At 36.9% G+C, this 19,021-nt stretch overlaps 2 protein-coding genes across 6 annotated transcripts in view; one reads left to right on the forward strand and one right to left on the reverse strand.

Annotated features, from left to right (window-relative positions):
- Positions 1-3,062, reverse strand: part of NUP37 (nucleoporin 37) — a 41,824-nt gene extending 38,762 nt beyond the window's left edge. The window contains exons 1-2 of one of the 2 annotated variants that reach the window (XM_038558860.1): positions 2,972-3,062; positions 1,463-1,680 (exon numbers count right to left, since the gene is read on the reverse strand). In XM_038558860.1, coding sequence (XP_038414788.1) covers positions 1,463-1,618 — 156 coding nt within the window. In that variant the 5' untranslated portion in view covers positions 1,619-1,680; positions 2,972-3,062. Of the gene's footprint in view, positions 1-1,462; positions 1,681-2,312; positions 2,418-2,971 lie in introns of those variants that run through there. The other variant, XM_038558861.1, reaches the window with a different exon arrangement.
- PARPBP (PARP1 binding protein) overlaps positions 3,049-19,021 on the forward strand; it is a 67,104-nt gene continuing 51,131 nt past the window's right edge. For 3 of the 4 annotated variants that reach the window (XR_005370699.1, XM_038558857.1, XM_038558859.1), the window contains exons 1-2: positions 3,049-3,198; positions 7,679-7,836. Coding sequence is in view for 3 of the 4 variants with exons in the window: in XM_038558857.1 (XP_038414785.1) it covers positions 7,684-7,836 (153 nt within the window). In the remaining variant the exon portion in view is untranslated. Of the gene's footprint in view, positions 3,199-7,678; positions 7,837-9,572; positions 9,604-19,021 lie in introns of those variants that run through there. The other variant, XM_038558858.1, reaches the window with a different exon arrangement.

A 19,021-nucleotide genomic window follows, 5' to 3' on the forward strand; every position in this document is an offset into this window, starting at 1 on the left:
TACCAGAAAAATGTTTTTTTCCCCTCAGTCTTTTTCAAAAGTGTGTTATATTATTTCTCTTAATCATGTCGGCTTTTTATAATCCTAACGAAGTAGTCCAGCTAAAGTCAGGCTGTGGGTCATGGCTAGCAATTCCTACCCTAACCCTAAGAGAGACAATGTGGCACAATGTAAGAGCTTTTATATTACATTCAAACACCAAAAACCTGAAAGCTTGAATTCATACTTTCTCCTTAGGATAAATATGCATGCAGTCTAATTTTGGATAATTTTACTTATTGTACTATAAAATGCTAAATTGCATTTATGATGTCAAAACACTATATTGAAATAAAATACTGAACTGCCTCGTGAGTAAAAGAGGAAATAATAATTATGTTTATAATAGTACCATTCTAGTGGTAAAGTTACTTTAAATCTTTGAAAACTGATCACTGCCATATTACCTCACTGATTAACCTTAATTTGAGAAATATTGTTTTATGAATAATATTCTGGTAAACAAAGGATTAGCCAAGATTTCTGAGGGTTGAACTCTGATTGTTTAGACTCTTTCACATGTGGAACTAGCTTTCCTGTGAGAAAACATGGTGTGTGCTCACCGCAAAGCATCCTGCTTTGGTGATTAACCATGGGCCTGTGCTAGAGGGAAACAATGCCGAATTAATAACAGTTAAAACATTATATATATATGTGTGTGTGTGTGTGTGTGTGTGTGTGTGTGTATATATATATATGTATATAATATGTATATATGAATTAAACATGCAGATGCCTTACAGGAACTTCACATGATGTACTAACTACATTCTCATAAAATCCTATTAAGTATTATTTTCCTCATTTTTATATAAGAGAGATTAAGTACCTGCTCGAGGTCATATTGCTATTAAGAGGTAAAGCCAGACAGGGGTAAAAACCTAGGCATTCTGGCTCCAGAGTTCAATCTTAATGAATATGCCTAATTGCCTGTTCAATTAATTGGGTCTCATACTTTGTATACTCTGGATTATGCTTTAGATGAATAAAAAGCATGAGAGCATACTAATAGAAAAGCTGAATATCACGACAGCTGTAAAATCTCCTAGAGGATCATTCTTCTAGGCTTGATTTCCGTGTCAAAGCCTAGAATATAAAAAAACTGGATTACTTAGATCTCATTTAATTGGTGTTTTCCCTGTACATACCAAATGTTCAGTTAGTCACAACCTTCAATTACCAGAATATTCCATTTCTAATTATTAGGCAAAAGACAGGCCTCATGGTCTTTTTTTTTTTTTCACTAATGTTTGCACAAATCTCAGGCATATATTACTGGAAATATCTTCCTCTGTAGTTCTTCATATTTTTTTTTATTACATTCAAACTCAATATGCTTTCCAACTTTAATCAGTTTACCAAAGTTTGTTTTTTTAACCAGTAAAATAGCTTCATTGTCAGTCACTGAGTTTTGTACACTAACCTGAAAAGTACACATGCCAATGACCACATAATTACCGCCACCATATGCAATTAGGTTTCCTGAATCCCCACTGTCAAAGGGATTAAATTCTACCACATGCACATAATCTTCACAATCCACAGTGTAGGCAGCACTTCTTGTGGCATCTTGCTTCATGTTGTATGTCAATACTTGAGCAGTTGTAATAAAAGAGCCTTCTACTGGACAAGGTGACGAAACTGTGGATTACAGCAGAGACACAACACAGATAGAAAACGTCAAAGTATCAGTCACTTTCAGCAACTGAATCAAAATAAGGACATGGTATTTCAGATGCCACAGGCAGCTAAAAAAAAAAATTCAAGTACTTGTTTAAATACTTTATAATACTTGCAGAATAAATCGTCATAATAACCTGTTTAACCAGAAGATACAGTGAGTACTTGAAGATGTAATCACTTTAGTTGTAAATATATTCATAAAAAATTAATGATAAATTAACATTTACAGAGCACTATTTGCAGGTGCCATGTTAAGGATTTTACTAACATCATGACACCTAACACTTGCAAACCTAAGAGGAGGGAAATGGCTGCCACTTTACAGAAGAATCGAGACTTCAGTAGGTTAGTTGCCATGCCCGTAAGAGGAGATAGCACTTGTAATACTTTACTATGCGTTGGACACTAATCCTAGGGAAGAAAAACAGCCCCTTTGCCTTCAAGATCACAATATCCGCTAACAGTTATGACTCAGTGTGAAAAGCGCCATAACATAAGCAGATCGAAAATATAAGATCTGGTGAAAGGTGTGTCAAAATGTGTGATATAAAAATAATACTCATAAAACCAGGCACAAAAGTTCAACTAACCTGCTATGGCCTGGTGTGCACTCTGAAAGTAGCATTCCCAGATAAGACTCAGGAATGTAAAGAGGTTTTTTTTTTTTTTTTTTTTTTATTTTTTGTGTTTTCTCTCTTAATTGGACGCAGTTGTCCTGAGAACAGTTGGGCTCAGTAACGAACACATCAAGAACCTGAGAAGTATTTACGGAGAAGGAGAGGAATCCCAACTCATGTAGCCTATAACCTAGTAAGCATACGAGTGGGAATCCGGGACCTGACATGTGTTAAGGGTGACCAGCAGGTGGATGCCCTTAGAGAGGCACGGCGGTGTGGGGAGTGGAAAAGACTCCAGGTCAGGAAACTCGGTCCCCTTCTTGCTCCTTAAACTAGTGCCCACTCTCACTGCATTTCAGGGTTTCCCTGCACACTGCGGGGAGGGGGGGGGGGCGATGTGCCCTCTAAAACTGGAAAGGCAGAGGAGGGAAGGGATTGCGCTGCAAAGAGCCCCAACGCCTCTCCCAGACAGGCAAGTCCCGCGAGACCCCGCGACCACCTCCCAAAGCCTGAGGTCCGGGAAAAGACAGGGTGCGGCCCGGGAGAGAAGTAACTCGCAAGGACACCACGGGAGCGCTGTGCAGCCAGTAGTAAAGCAGCAGGGACCCCTAGGGCTCCCGCGCGATACGCACCGGGGGCGTCGGGAAATAGCCGGAGGAAAGGCGGTCTCCGCTGGGGGACTGCCGCGGCGCGCGCAGACTCTGCTTCCGGGTCAGAGGGCGGAAGCGCCGATTGGCTCCCGAGCCTTCCCGCGAGATTTAAAAATCTAACTCGGGACGAACTCTCACCGCTTGGAGACCGCAGCCTGGCGGGACTACTGTAACGTGGGGTCTGCACCTGCCGGCTGTTCCCGAGGCAGGTGAGTGTCATCTCTTGCCCGCCCGCCTGTCACACATTAATCTGTGATTCAGGCTGGGGCTGGTGACAGCCAAGTGACCGTCCAGAATGTGATTTGTTTAGTGGCTTTGCTCTGTAGCCTGCTTGGGTCTGGGGGTGTAGAAGAGTTCCCGGTTATCTGGTGAGGAGTATGGCTGGAAGGTCCTGAGGGACGCCTGGAGGGACCTCCGTATGTTCCTTAGGGTGGCAGGAAACCATGGTTCGAGTCCCAAGACGCGAGCAGACTCCAGTTTCACTACTTTCTCTCTCTCTGTTACCGTCTCCCAAAGAATATTTAGGATCTGCACCCTGAAGGCGATGCCCCTTTTTTTCTTCCTTTCCTTTCCTTTCCTTTCCTTTCCTTTCCTTTCCTTTCCTTTCCTTTCCTTTCCTTTCCTTTCCTTTCCTTTCCTTTCCTTTCCTTTCCTTTCCTTTCCTTTCCTTTTCCTTTCCTTTCCTTTCCTTTCCTTTCCTTTCCTTTCCTTTCCTTTCCTTTCCTTTCCTTTCCTTTCCTTTCCTTTCCTTTCCTTTCCTTTCCTTTCCTTTTTTCTTTATTTTATTTATTTATTCATGAGAGACACACACAGAGAGAGGCAGAGGGACAGGCAGAGGGAGAAGCAGGCTCCATGAGGGAGCCCAACGCGGGACTTGATCCCGGGACCCCAGGATCACCCCCCAGGCCGAAGGCAGGCGGTAAACCGCTGAGCCACGTCCCTCTTTCTTTTTAACGGAGCACCTATTAAGTGCGTGACCCTAGGTGGATGTTTCCTTGTGTTATAGTTTTACGAGGTAAGTGATATCTTAACTCCTTTATGCTTGAGGAAATTTATGTTCATCAGAGATTTTAAATACCGAAGGACGTACATTTCATACATTGAGGAACCAGGATGTGGGCCCTGGAATATCCGACGTAGATATTCTTTTACCATCTCTCACTATCACCCTAGTGATAATTTCCCGTGACACAGTTTTTGCTCCAGTGCAGTTTGGAAGCTAGTTTTTTCAGGAGAGTGTTCATGATCACTGCCACCTGCCACTGTTGCTGTATAGTGCCGCCCAGCCTGAAATTCCGAGTGCTTGTGTAGTCATCGTCTCAGTGACTCCTCATAATTGGCTGGAAGGTATTATTCCTGTTTTATTTTTTTCATATATATAAATGTATATTTATATAATATAAATGTATAAGTATCACATATATATTTTTCCCGTTTTCTGCGTGATGACACCTCACCTGGGCAGTCAGGGGTAAAGTAAAGCTTGTTGCCCATTAGCTGTGGAAAGCATGGGGACTGGACCAGAGTTGGCAAACTCTTGGTCTACTTGTTTTTGTGCAGCCATTTTCAGTGCTAAGAACAGATTTTCCATGTTTGAGTAATTGAAACAAAAACAAAAAGAATGATATTTTGTGACATGTGAAAATCATGTAAACGTTCATTTCAGTTTCCACAAAGTCTTGTTGAAGCAGAGTTATGCGCCTAGCCTACGTTTATGTATTGTCTGTGGCTGTTTTCCCACAGGCAAGGTCAAGTTGAATGGTTGTGACACAGATGGAGCGCCTTGCACCCCTTAAATATTTCTGGTTTAGCCCTTTCCCACAAGTGTGCGGACCCCTGGATGAGACTCTGGGCTTTTCTACGGGTCAGACACGCTGCTAAAAGCTCAACTTGTACTTCTATCCTTGACTTTTCACAAACTCCTGTGACATAGGAACTATTATATTTTCATTTTCAGGACAAGGAAGCTGAGGCGGGGGAGATGACGTAACTTGCTGTAGATCTCATGGCTAGTACATGGTGTGGCCAGGATTCAAAATGGTCTAATTCTGGACTAGTTTTCATTCTTAGTAATCTGAACTCATAGTACTTTTTTTTTTTTTTGAAAATTTTATTTATTTATTTATTTAGAGAGAAAGAGAGAGATTGTGCTTACACATGAGCGTGGAAGAGGGGCAGAGGGAAAGAGAGATTGCAAGCCAGACTGTGCTTGGGAGCAGGGTGGGGCTCAATCTCCTGACTGGATCATGACCTAAGCTGAAATAGTGGGTCCCTTAACTGACTGAGCCACCCATGCACTCCAGAACTCTTATTACTTTTAAATAGTACCCTAAATAATTTAGTACTAAAGATTTATTTCAGGCGAACCGATCATATCACTGAAGCATTACTTCTTTCCTTTTTTTTTCTCCTTTAAGAAAAAGGGTGATATTTTAAAGAGAAATAAAACTTTTAGCTATTTACTAGCATTTGTGCATATGTAGATATTTTAATTTATTGGTTTTCACTTGTATCTTTAAGTTGCATTATTGATGCAACTATGAATTCTTGCTTTGTAAATGTTATATGCCCATTTTCACCATCATATAAACCCAAAATACATAGTAAATATTTGGGATTCTATTTATGCCACATAAAAAAGAAAAAGATAATAGAAAGAGTTAATAAATGGGTTGTGTACAATAAAATATATCCAAAATAAGATAATGGCATATGAACATGTTGGACACTAGCATACAAAGTAGGAAAAAAACCTTTCAGCAGCCATATCTGTAAACCCGTAAAGAAAAGAATTGCTTTCTTTGATGGACTTGAGTATGTAAAGTAGTGAAACTACATCTAATTATTTTGAAAGACTTTTGTCTATTAGGAGAAATTATGTAATATAGTGATGTAAGAGCACAGCTTATATAGTTTGGTGTTAAGTTTGTTTTGCGATTTGCTAGCTGAGTGACATGGGGTATCACATTCTCCAGATGTAAAATGGGGATAATAGTGGACCCTCTAATAGGACTCTTTCACAGATTGAAGGAAGTAATAAATATTAAGCTTTTGAAAAGTTTCTGGCATGAACATAGCTCCTAAATATTAGGTATTGTATTGGTAATCTGTTGTGTAACAAACCATCCCAAAACTTAATGGATTTAAAAGAGCAGCCATTTTATTTACTTATGATTCTGTGGACAGCAGTTTTGGCTGGACTCAACTTGGTGGTTCTGCTGGTCTTGCCTGGGATCACTAATGTGGCTGCAGTTCGTCTGGTAGGTTGATTGGGGCAGGAAAGTCTAACATAGCCTCCCATTACATTGGAATTGGTTGTCAGCTAGAGTGCCTTGGTTCTCTTCTATATGGCCTCTCCAGCAGGTGAACTTGGACTTTTTCATATGGTAGTCTAGAATGGCAAGATAGTAAGGACTAAAGCTGCAAAGCCTTGTATCAAGAGGCCCTAAAACCCACCCCAGGTTGGATTTTGCTAAGAAGGCTCAGAGGACTCAGTATATAGTTATGCCCACACCTATAATTTATTACAACAAAAAGATGCTAAAGAAAATCAGCAAAGAGAGAAGCTACATGGGGAGAAAGTGCATGGGATGAATTTCTGGGGAAATCAGGCATAAATTTCCAAAAGTCCTCTCTTAGTGGAGTCGTGCAGGACATGCTTAAGTCTTCCAACAACAAATTGTGACAACCCATATGAAATAGTGTCTCCCAGGGAAGCTCTTTAGAGACTCAGTATCTAGGGATACTGATGTAGGCATTCTTGGTTTATGTTCCTAAGTTCCAGACTCAGAAGAAAAGCATGTGTTCAGCATAAACTATATTATTTGTATAAACAGTTGAGGCGCAGTGAGCTACTCTTACTGGAAATCCTCCTGAATTCTAAGTTACCAGGTGCAGCCAAGGGCCAACCTTATAAGAAATCTTTTTAAAAGATAGACATCAGGCCTGCTGCTTTAACTTTTCTGCATGGGCCTTTTGAGCACTAGGCTTGGAACCCCCATGATGTCATTCTTGCCATACTCAATTGGTCAGGTTACTAGACTGACTCATACCTAAAGGGATAGAAAAATAGACCACTTCTTTTTTTTTTTTTTTAAGATTTTATTTATTTATTCATGAGAGACACAGAGAGAGGCAGAGACACAAGCAGAGGGAGAAGCAGGCTCCCCCATGGGGAAGCCGATGTAGGACTTGATCCCAGGACTCCGGGATCACGACCTGAGCCGAAGGCAGAGGCTCAACCACTGAGCCACCGAGGTAGGTGTCCCAATAGACCTCTTCTTTTGAGACAATATGGGGATGGGAGGAAATTGGCCTCCCCCCCCCCCAAATCTACCACACATATTACCATTTATCTCAAAACAAATATTTTGAAAATACAGCTTTAATTAGCTGTGTCTATAGGTTTACAGAATTTGTGTATCTGTTTTGTATCAATTTTCAGTTTGAAGGTTGGATTTTGTTATTTCAAAAGATTTGGCTTAAGAAAACTAAAGGAGAGGAAAATATGATTGGGCAGAAAGTGTGTTGTTCTGTTTCCCTAAATTTAATGAAAAGCAATCTTAGTAAATATGAAATGACCTCTTGTTCACTACTTATTTTTCTCTAACTCTGCTTCCTTACACATGTTAAATATTAGTTTCCAATTAAAGTAAATCTTTTTAACATTGCATTCTGTCCTACTTTCAGAGAGGATGGCTGCGCTTAATCAGAAGTCTATCTTGGATATGATTAAAGAGTTCAGAAGGAATTGGCACACTCTTTGTAACTCTGAGAGAACTACTGTATGTGGTGCAGACTCCATGCTCCTGGCATTGCAGCTTTCCATGGCAGAGAACAACAAACAGGTTAGTAGACTATATTTAGGTTTACTTTTTTTTTAAAGTGAATTTTGGTAGCTGCTTATTTTAATTATATTCATTTCTTTGGAATATATGCCCTATGACAATATCAACAGAATTATCAAAAATATCTCTACATATCTGTCAAAATATTGCAATTGGATTTGAAATGATTTGCTTCAAAATTAAGGCCTTCATATGTGTAATATATCATAGGACATGCACATTCAATGTTTAATTTGAAATCTTAAAGTAAATGTGCAACTGCTCTTATTGTGGTTAAAAATATTTTTATTTATGATTTCTTTAAAAAGTTTTAGAAGGCATACATAAATAATGTTGATTTTAATATTTTATCAAATTATTTTATGACTAATTTCAGACTCTGTGGTATAGATTGATTATTCCTAAGCCAGGTTATGAATCAGAATCACTTGGGTGAGTTTTTAAACAATAGTGGCTTCTGTGCTTTGGTCTTGGAAATTTTGATTCTTCTAATCTGCACTCACTGAGACTCTGGAAATTGTCTTTTTAAAATCTTTTCTTAATCTGATCCTTGTGTATTTGGCTTGGATCAAACTAGTTTTTGGAATGAGCTGTACGTAAAGTGCTTGAGGTGTTTGGGTGATAGAAAGATAGGCTGGAGTGGTAAGAAAATGACTTAAAAATTTTGGATTTCAGGTAATATACTTAAAGGAGGGGAAATCTTTGGATGGGAGGGTTTTAAAGAAGGGATGAAGGAAGGAAAAGAAAATCACTTAAGAAGCATCCAGGGGGATCAAAGTCTTGATGTTTCGAAGATAATAAGGAGATGGTTTTGACCGGAGAGGATTTTTGAAGGGTGGAATAGTTTTAGTGGGTCTATTGGGCTAGATAGTGAAATGACATTCTGGTGAACTATTTTAATCCTATATGTCAGTAGTTCCCAGATTTTTAGATTTCATGTCAATAAAATTTCCAAAAAAAAATATTAGACATTGACAGATTTGAACATTTCTCAACTTGGCAAATAAGGCCATTGAGAAAAAATAGAACCATCATTTTGAAAAAAGAATAATATATTAATGCCTAAAAATTAGAAATTGTATAATCTTAAAATGAGAGATAGTCTTTACTATACATGGTTGTTGGCAGTGTTGTGTGTTTAAAACAATAAATATTAAGATGAATTTTGAACATAGTAAGATTTTGACAAAATTCTCTTATATAGTCATTCTTTTAACAAATATTTGAATTTTCACTATGTGCTAGACATTATTCTAAACATTCTGAAGGAAATCTCTGCTCTAATGGCATTAATCTTGTAGTGGAGAGAGACAGATAATACTCTAATAAATAAGATATTTAGTATTTTAGGTCATAAATACTATAGAAAAAAATAAAACAGATACAGTTAAGGATTGTATAGAGTTTGGGGTGGAAGAGTTCTTGGCAGTTTGAAATAGGATGGTCAAAGAAGGCCTCATCTACAAGTTGCCATTTGTTTTTTTTTTTTTTTTTTATTGTTTTTTTTATTCATTTGAGCAAAGATTTGAAACTAGTCATGGGAATTTTTGTGGGAAGGGATTACAAGGCAAAAGGAACAGCTGATGCAAGGACCCTGAGGTGGGATTATGTCTGGCATGCTCAAGGAACAGCAAAGAGGCCAATATAGCTGTTAATATAAATGTTAAACGTTAATTTCTTCCCTTTGAGAAGTGTGTGGTTTTTGTTTTTGTTTTTGTTTTTGTTTTTTGTTTTAGCTCCTGTGTGGCAAGCATTGGGGTTAAAATGGTAAGCAAACCCAGACATGGCTCCTGCCTACCTTTTCCTGGTAGACATGTAGAGAAAAATACAAATAAATTCTAAACTATAGCTGTGAGAAGAGATATATGATGCTATGAGACCAAGGAGTTGACTTGCTTGGAGAGATCAAGTTGAACTGTAAAGGAAGAAGAAGAGTTAACTAGGCAAAGACTCGGGGGCAAGATGATGAGGATGAGGGAGCCGCATATGCAGAAGCTCTGGGCAGGAGACCGCAGAGAGATTTGAGAAAATGGAAAAGCACCAGTGTAGCTGAAGAGTGATGGTGAAGATTACACGTCCCATTTGTCTGTTTCTTGTTTTTATCCACAGTCATTGTTAAAAATCAATTTTATGTAGGTATATTGAAGAAAAGAAGTGGAAGTCATACTTTTTGGATTCTGTGTTTAAAAAAAGAGAGACACCTGGGTGGCTCAGTGGTTAAGCGTCTGCCTTCAGCTCAGGTCATGATCCTGGGGTCCTGGGATCGAGTCGTGTATTGGCTCCCCACAGGGAGCCTGTTTCTCCCTCTGTCTATATTTCTGCCTTGCTCTGTGTTTCTCATGAATAAAAATTACAGTCTTAAAAAAAATAAAGAATAAAAAATAAAAAAATAAAAAAATCAAACTTCCAGAAAAGTTACGAGGATAGTACACTGAATTCCTTTATCCTCTTCGCTTAGATTCACCAATTAATATTTTGCCACTTTTCTATCATTACTATTTTAATATTTTTGTATGTGTGTATAACAAAAATACGTAAATAAACACAAGTATGTATTGTACACATACATACACATTTATTCATATCACTCTGTACGAACCATTTGATGATAAGTAGTGGACATCCTGAGTCTTTGTTCGTAGAATGTACAACTCTTGCTATTGTACATTATGTGGGTTTTGACAATTATATAAGACATATATGCACCTTTATAGTATTTACAGAATTGTTTCACTGCCCTAAAAATCCTCTCTGCTCCACCTACTTATCCTTCCCTTTCCCCAACCCCTGGCAACCACTGATCTTTTAATTGTCAGCATAGTTTTGCCTTTCTTAGAATGTCATGTAGTTGGAATCATGTAGTATATAGTCTTTTCAGATTGGCTTTACTTTCTTTCAGATGCATTTATGGTTCCTCCACGTCTTTTCATGGCTTGATAGCTCATTTCTTTTCAGCAGAGAATAATATTCCACTGTATGAATGTATCAATTTATCCATTTACCTTTTACTTTTCTTCCAAATGATATTCAATAAGATATTCAATATTTAATAGCTTTTTAGTTTAATAATTATTGGATTTTCTGTTATCCTCTTTTTTTTTTTCAGATTTTACTTTTTAAAGTACTATCTAAGTGTGGGTATTGAATTTACAACCCTGAGATTAAGAGTCACATGATCTTTTGACTAAGCCAGCCAGGCACCCCTGTTATCAGCTATATACTTTATTTCCAAGAGCTCTTTTGTTTTCTCTTTTTGAAATACATACTCATCTTGCTTCAAGCATATATTTTTTGTTTGAAACTATTAATATTTCTTGAGGCTTTCTTCTTCTTACATAATCTGTTTCCTCCTAGTTTCTTATTTTATTAGTCTTATTTGGGAAGAATTTCTATTCTTCTATCAGAAACTTTCTTCCTGATGATCCTTGACCATGCACTTTCATTTAAGTGAACACTAAAATGCTTCCTGGAAACTCTGCATGGAGGATTAGGGGTTGTCAGCCTGATCTGACTGGGCTCTGGCTGGGGAACATTTGATACCCATGTTGAAGATATCCCTTTTACAACAGTTTCTTTAAAAAAGAGTCTTTACACAAATGGTGTAAAGTTGAGCTGCCAATGTGTTGGGGGCTTGAAAGAAGTGTCAACATTTAGAATATAAATGGTCATGTGTTTCCTGTCATTTTCATTTGGGTACTCTTGTTTTCACTTGCACTCTTCAGTCCAGAGACTGTTTTACCCTCTGTAGGGAATAAACCCTCAATCTTCTGCCAAAGTAGTTTAACTATTCTCCCCTTTTTCAGCAAAAGTTAATAATTAGGCAAAAGTGTAAATGAAAATACACTAACAATGTTACAGAAGAAAGGGACGTTAAGGAGTCAATCTCATTTAAAATTGCACCCAGAACCATAAGATACCTAAGAATAAGCCTAACCAAAGTGGTAAAGGATCTGTACTCAGAAAACTATAGAACACTCATGAAAGAAATTGAGCAAGACACAAAGAAATGGAAAAATGTTCCATGCTTATGGATTGGAAGAACAAATATTATTAAAATATCTATTCTACCTAGAGCAATCTATGCATTCATCGCAATCCGTATCATAATGCCATCAACTTTTTTCACAGAGCTGGAACAAATAATCCTAAAATTTGTATGGAGCCAGAAAAGACCCCAAATAGCCAAAAGATCATTGAAAAGAAAATCAAAGCTGGTGGCATCACAATCCCAGACTTCAAGGTCTATAATAAAGCTGTAAGAAAAAAAAAAAAAAGCTGTAAGCATCAAGACTGCATGATACTGGCACAAAAACTGACACATAGATCAATGGAACATAATAGAGAACCCAGAAATGGATCCTCAACTCTGTGGTCAGCTAATCTTCAGCAAAGCAGGAAGGAATATCCATGGAAAAAAAGTCTCTTCAACAAATAGTATTGGGAAAATTGGACAGCCACATGCAGAAGAATGACACTGGGCCATTTTCTTACACTAATCACAAAAATAGTCAAAAGTGGATGAAAGATCTAAATGTGAGACAGGAATCCATCAAAATCCTAGAGGAGGACACAGGCAGCAACTTCTGTGACCTCGGCCACAGCAACTTCTTGCTAGACATATCTCCACAAAGGCAAGGGAAACAAAGGCAAAAATGAACTCTTGGGACTTCATCAAGATAAAAAGTTTTTGCACAGCAAAGGAAAACAGTTGACAAAACCAAAGGACAATTGACAGATGGGAGAAGATATTTGCAAATTTCTTATCCGACAAAGGGCTAATATCCAACATCCAACATCTATAAAGAATGTATCAAGCTCAACACCCCAAAAACAAATAATCCAGTCAAGAAATGTGCAGAAAACATGAACAGACATTTCTCCAAAGAAGACATACACAGATAATGGCCAAGAGACATGAATAAATGCTCTACATCGCTTGGCATCAGGGAAATACAAATCAAAAGCACAATGAGATACCACCTCGCACCAGTCAGAATGACTAAAATTAACAAGACAGGAATCAACAAATGTTGGTGAGGATGTAAAGAAAGGGGAACCCTCTTACAGTGTTGGTGGGAATGCAAGCTGGTGCAGCCACTCTGGAAAACAGTATGGAGGTTCCTCAGAAAGTTAAACATAGAACTACCCTACGATCTAGCCATTGCACTACTAGATATTTACCCCAAAGATACAAATGTAGTGATCTGAAGGGGCACCTGCACCCCAAAGTTTATAGCAGGAATGTCTACAATAGCCAAACTATGGGAAGAGCCCAGATGTCTATCAACAGATGAATGGATAAGGAGGATGTGATACACACACACACACACACACACACACACACACATATACACTAGAATATTAGCCATCAGAAAGGATGAAATCTTGACATTTCCAACAATATGGATGGAACTACAGGATATTATCCTAAATGAAATAAATCAGTCAGGGAAAGACAATGATCACATGATCTCACTCATGTGGAATTTAAGAAACAAAACAGGATCATAGGAGAAAGGAAGGAAAAATAAAACAAGATGGAATCAGAGAGGGAGACAAACCGAAAGAGACTCTTATTCACAGCAAATAGGGTTGCTGGAGGGGAATTGGGAGGGGAGATGAGGTAACTGGGTGATGGGCATTAAGGAGGGCTCGTGATATAATGAGCACTGGGTGTTACATAAGACTGATGAATCACAACTCTACCTCTGAAACTTGCTGCATACATTTAATGCTAATTAATTGAATTCAAATTAAAAAAAGAAATGAAAAATGTCTAAAAGATTATCCACACACAAAAAAAAGATTATCCACAGAGGTAAGCATGATACTGAGGCTACTCCAGAAATCTCTTCACTGGCAAGTATCTTCATCATTACCTTCCTCTGTGCAGATTTTTTTCTAGTGGGCATATAAGAGTATTGACCTTTAGAGGCTTTGACTTCCTTTGGCAGGGTGAGCAGGGTGATCCAACTTCCCATCTTTTTTATGCTGAGTTTTGTATCCTAAACTTTGTGCTCAGAGTTCATAAAAACCAGTTTCCTTATTGCCAGAGAATGGTAGTTACCAGGAAAATACAGGCGCCACCATTTGCTTACCTCTTTATATTTGGCACTTGCTCATTGTTTTTGACCTTTAGTAATTTCCCTTTTCTTATGGTCAATTTAGTCATGCTTAAAAAAAGTTTTCCTATTTTCTCTTGTAGCTTTAGGTATTTTATACCAGGAGGGGTCTCTGCGTATCCAGTCAGGCAGATTGCCCTGTTAATGTGCCTGTTTTAAAATTATAACAGATGATATACATTCTTTCTGCATCTTGTTTTTATTATCCAGCATTGTTTTCAAGAACTCTTTAGGTGCTGATAGACAGAAAAGTTGATCTAATTTATTCATTTTAACAATCATCCTTTGTATGACTGATATATTTTACTCATTGATGGATTGGGTTGTTTGAAGTTTGATATTTTTGGTATTTTTGGTGTTATAAACAATTCTTCATTGAAATGAGATGTCTGTGCACAGAATGAGAGTTTCTCTAGGCCCCATACACAGGAGGTCATATGATAGATACATCTTTAATTTAACTTGATGCTATCACATTGCTCTTCAACTTGGTTATTAGAATTTACATTTATATCAACAGTATAGGAGAGTACCATTTTCTTATTTTTCGCTATATTAGATATTTCATTGGAAAAAAGAAAAATAATATTTCATTTTAATTTTTCTGTTAACTAGAGCATTTAAACATCTTTTAAAATGGTTATTTGACTGTTTAGGTATCTTCTTTTTATTGTCTACTCATACATATCCTTTGCATATTTTACCATTGAGTTATTTTTTATCTCTTTATTACTCTTTAAAACAGTTCTGCATGTACTTTAGATACTCTCTTTGTAGCACACTTTGCTGATAGCTTCTGATGCGCTCTATTTTACCTACCTACGCTGGATATGTTCCCCTTACATTGTTTACCAGTATTTATATGCCAGACTTCTCTACTGAGTCCTCCTTGGTGTGACCAGGTAGTTACTGGACATTTTGCCTTGATGCCCCAGTAAGGTCTCCGCATCAGTTTTTAAAAGTAGACCACATTGTTTCCTCTCTCAGCTTACCATCTTGTTCATATTCTTAGTTGCAGTCTTATATACCATTGTTCACTCAGTCATTAGACTACCCAAGGGTAATTGTAAAGTCTCTTTCCTTTGCTCTCCATTGCAATTCATGTTGAAGTCTTTCCAATTTTACTGCCTGAGCATTAAAAAAATACTCTCCCTCTTTAGTAACCTGAAGAAATGGTACTAAGGTAATTAATGGATTCTGAGGATATTATATAAATGGAATAGAGTAGCTAAAGGTTAAACTTTGGTGGCCATTCACTGGAAAATGAGGAGAGAAATTGAGGCAATTATTAAGAATCATTATTGTATAGTAATGGCAGGCTATCATTTTGAAATTAAGCAGACCATGTTCAAATTACCTTCTCTTTATTTATGAATATTTTGAAACAAATATATCAAAAAGGTAAGTGAAATGTACCCTGAAGAAAATTTAGTTTTCACTGCAAAAATTTTGATCTGTTGAAGCACTCAGTTCAAGTCATTTTTTCTTCAGGGCTTGTCTGTGGATACTCACTCAGGATCTCTTTCTACTTAATTTTCTACTTGCTAATTCACTTAATTCACTGTGAAAGTTCAGACTCTGGGTGGGAAAGAAGAGGAGAGGTGAATTGCAACTGAACTTTTCTCACTTTGTGTATGTGTGTGCCTGTATGCAATGGAGATGGTGAGCTGCAGTTCTGATTGACTCTCTCAGATGGAGTTAGCTCAGGCAGCCCCAACTGCCTGACTCAGACTTCTAAGTCACTCAGCAAGATAAAGCAGCATGCACATATCCCTGCAAATGCGTTCATAAGTAGTAGATAGTCATAAAAGTTGGAGTTGGTTGTATATATGCTTCGCCTATATTTTTCACTCTGTGATTGAGCTCTATTTAGGTTTTTAATTCTCAAAAGTTTGAGGATGCGAATCTCTAAAGTATGATTCTTCCAGCTGAATTTGACTACAATAAAACTTGAGAAAACCTAGTGGAGTTGTTAGCTTGTCTATTGGCATGCTTGTTTTTTTTTTTAAAGATTTATTTATTTATTTTTGTTTTTGTTTTTGTTTTTGTTTTATTTTTATTTTTTAAGATTTATTTATTTATTCAGAGAGAGAGGGAGAGAGAGGCAGAGACAAGAGACACAGGCAGAGGGAGAAGCAGGCTCCATGCAGGGAGCCCGATGTGGGACTCTATCCTGGGTCTCCAGGATCACACCCTGGGCTGCAGGCGGTGCTAAACCTCTGCGCCACCGGAGCTGCCCGCATGCTTGTTTTCTTAGCTGCTTTAATGGAGATAAAAGGTATATGAAAATAATCTATGAATTTTAGGTTTTCTGAGGGCAAGTTTTTTTTTTTTTTTTTTTTTAGCTTAAATCAGATGACCTCTAGGAGTTTTATACTGCTAGAGATTTAACTTATTATTAGATTCATTGAGGACCATATGGCAAATATATATGACTTTTATTATTAAGTTGCAAATAGTGTTTTAGTTATTCCTTTCTTTAGAATTGACTTCATGGTCTGATTCTGTCTGGCAATTAAATTATAAATGCTGTTTTTCATCTTAAATAGCTTTAAGAACATTACAAATATTCTATTGGATGAAACAAAGATATTAGTTTTATAACTTCATGGAAAGTCACAGCCTGTGGTTGACTGTCAGATTTGAAAATGACCTAACATTGACATAACAAAATAAGAAGAAATAGATTTTACAATTGTCTTACATTTATCTGCCCCCCCAACAAAAAACCCAATTATTATACTTTGAATAAGAAAAGAGAAAGAAAACTGACATGTTTTGATCACGTACTATTTATCAGGCATTCTTTAATCTGTAAAATCTCACTTTATAACCAAGGAAAACTATTCACAGGATCTGAGTATTTTACCCAAGGTCACAGAGCCAATTAATGCTCTTAAGTGGATCTGCTATCTTTTCTGTTTTGATAACAACAAAAATTCCAGTTAGTTAAAAATGTAAAATTTAAGTTTTTGAATAATTATAAAAATAACTTCAGCAAAATATACAGAGTACAAGTGCTCTGAAAAAGTGCTCCTTCTTTTTTTTTTCCTCATTTTATTCTTATGAAATACAATCCTTTTTATGTCCATCAGAGAATTAAAACATTGACCATCTTGAACTTCCTTCAGATATAGCCAGCTGGCATGTTTTCCTAGCAAAACATTTTCTGATTTGACCACGAGCTCTCTGAATCAGTTGTTATTGGTTTGAATAATAGAATATGCTGTCATGGTGGGCACCTGATCATGAAAACTGATATCTGGAGTACATTTTTATTTGGATTTAAAATGTTTTTACAATCCCAGTATAAACACTGTTAATCTAGTCAAGACCTTTTCTCACAAGATCAAGAGTTTGTGTAGTTTAACTAGTTAGAGTCAACAAAATGAGAATGAATTGTACATTTACATTAGACAAAATTTCAATTTATTTTTAACATAAAGGATGTCGTATCAAAATAGTTTTAGGAATTTTTGAGATAAAACAACTTAGTTTCCAAACTCTAAATAGCTGGATTTATTTAATTTAAATACCATTTGGAAATTTTATTGTGTAATTTTTGTGGGATTGCAAAGTAAAGTACATCATTTTTGATGCAATGCTGAGAAATTACAAATCTTTCTTACATCTGGGTTATGGATTCAAGGCTTGAGAGTTACTACTTCTTTTGGTTTTTCATTGAATTAGTTTCATGAAATATAATTTTTTGAAAGAATTATTTATTTATTTGACAGAGCACACACGTGTGTGCACACACAAGTGGGCAGGTTGGCAGGCAGAGGGAGAGGGAGAAGCAGCCTCCCTGCTTAGAGAGGGAGCCTGATGCGTGACTTGATCCCAGGACCCTGGGATCATCACCTGAGCTGAAAACAGACACTTTAACTGACTGAGACACCAGGTGCCCCTATAATTAATTTTTATAATTTTGATGTAACAGGTCTCTCCAAGGGACAGTAAGGATCATTTTCTTAGTTGTCTCCATATCCGTGAGTAAAAAGTTAATTATTTTAAGGCAGTTTGGACATAATTGTCTTAAATTGAGATAGTTGACTAGAAAATGTGGCTGATTTTGATAAAAGAAATATAGATTTTAAAGGGTTGGATATGTAAAAAATAGTATATTATTTGGCTCTGTTTGATTCTTTTTATTATTCTTCATTGGCTGAAGATGTTACAATTTTGGTTCCAGTGAATTATAGTTTTATTAAAATATCCATCCATCTTTCAGTGCAAATGATGGTAAGATCTTGGTGTTATCAGAAACTACTAACATATTAAGGAAACGTAACTGTGAAAGAGAGCAACATAATACATTCCACTAAATCACATATGGGTACTTAAAAGTATTTGTTATTCATGCTGCATTGGAAGGGAGTAGCTAGAATTTTTTACTGAATTAGGGCTAGCATTTTTTGGAGGGCACCATTATTAATATTTGGGATATTAAGTGGGAGCAGAATGCAATCAATTAAAAAAAGCCTTCAATTCAGTATGTCTGCTGACTAATATATCTTATTGATATTGAAGAAGAGAAAAAAAGAACAATTTCAACTCAGTAGGAACACCCAGCAACTTAGAGAAAGAAACCATTGCTTTTTAGTACTTGTTTATAGTTTAGTGTGTCCATGAGCAGAGAAGAATCTAAATTCTCTGACCCAAGGTTTTAGTACTGATATTTTGCTTTCCCTGGAACAGTAATGAAATAAAACATGGTTTTAAAAAATTTAATTTTTATGATCATGTTTTAAGACTAACAGTTGGAAGTGTGTGGTATATGGTAATTCACTATGGCTTTGAAAATTTTAAATAAGAGATTAAATATACGTTGGCAGCAACCTCTTCAACCTCAGCACACACAGCAACTTTTTGCTAGACCTATATCTCCAAAGGTAAAGGAAACAAAGGCAAAAATGAACTCTTGGGACTTCATCAAGGTAAAAAAACTTCTGCACAGCAAAGGAAACAGTCAACAAAACTAAAAGGCAACCGACATGATAGGAGAAGATATTTGCAAATGTCTTATCTGACAAAGGGCTAGTATCCAACATTCAACATCTATA

This window comes from Canis lupus, chromosome 15 (assembly GCF_011100685.1).
Source record: "Canis lupus familiaris isolate Mischka breed German Shepherd chromosome 15, alternate assembly UU_Cfam_GSD_1.0, whole genome shotgun sequence".
Lineage (NCBI taxonomy): Eukaryota > Metazoa > Chordata > Mammalia > Carnivora > Canidae > Canis > Canis lupus.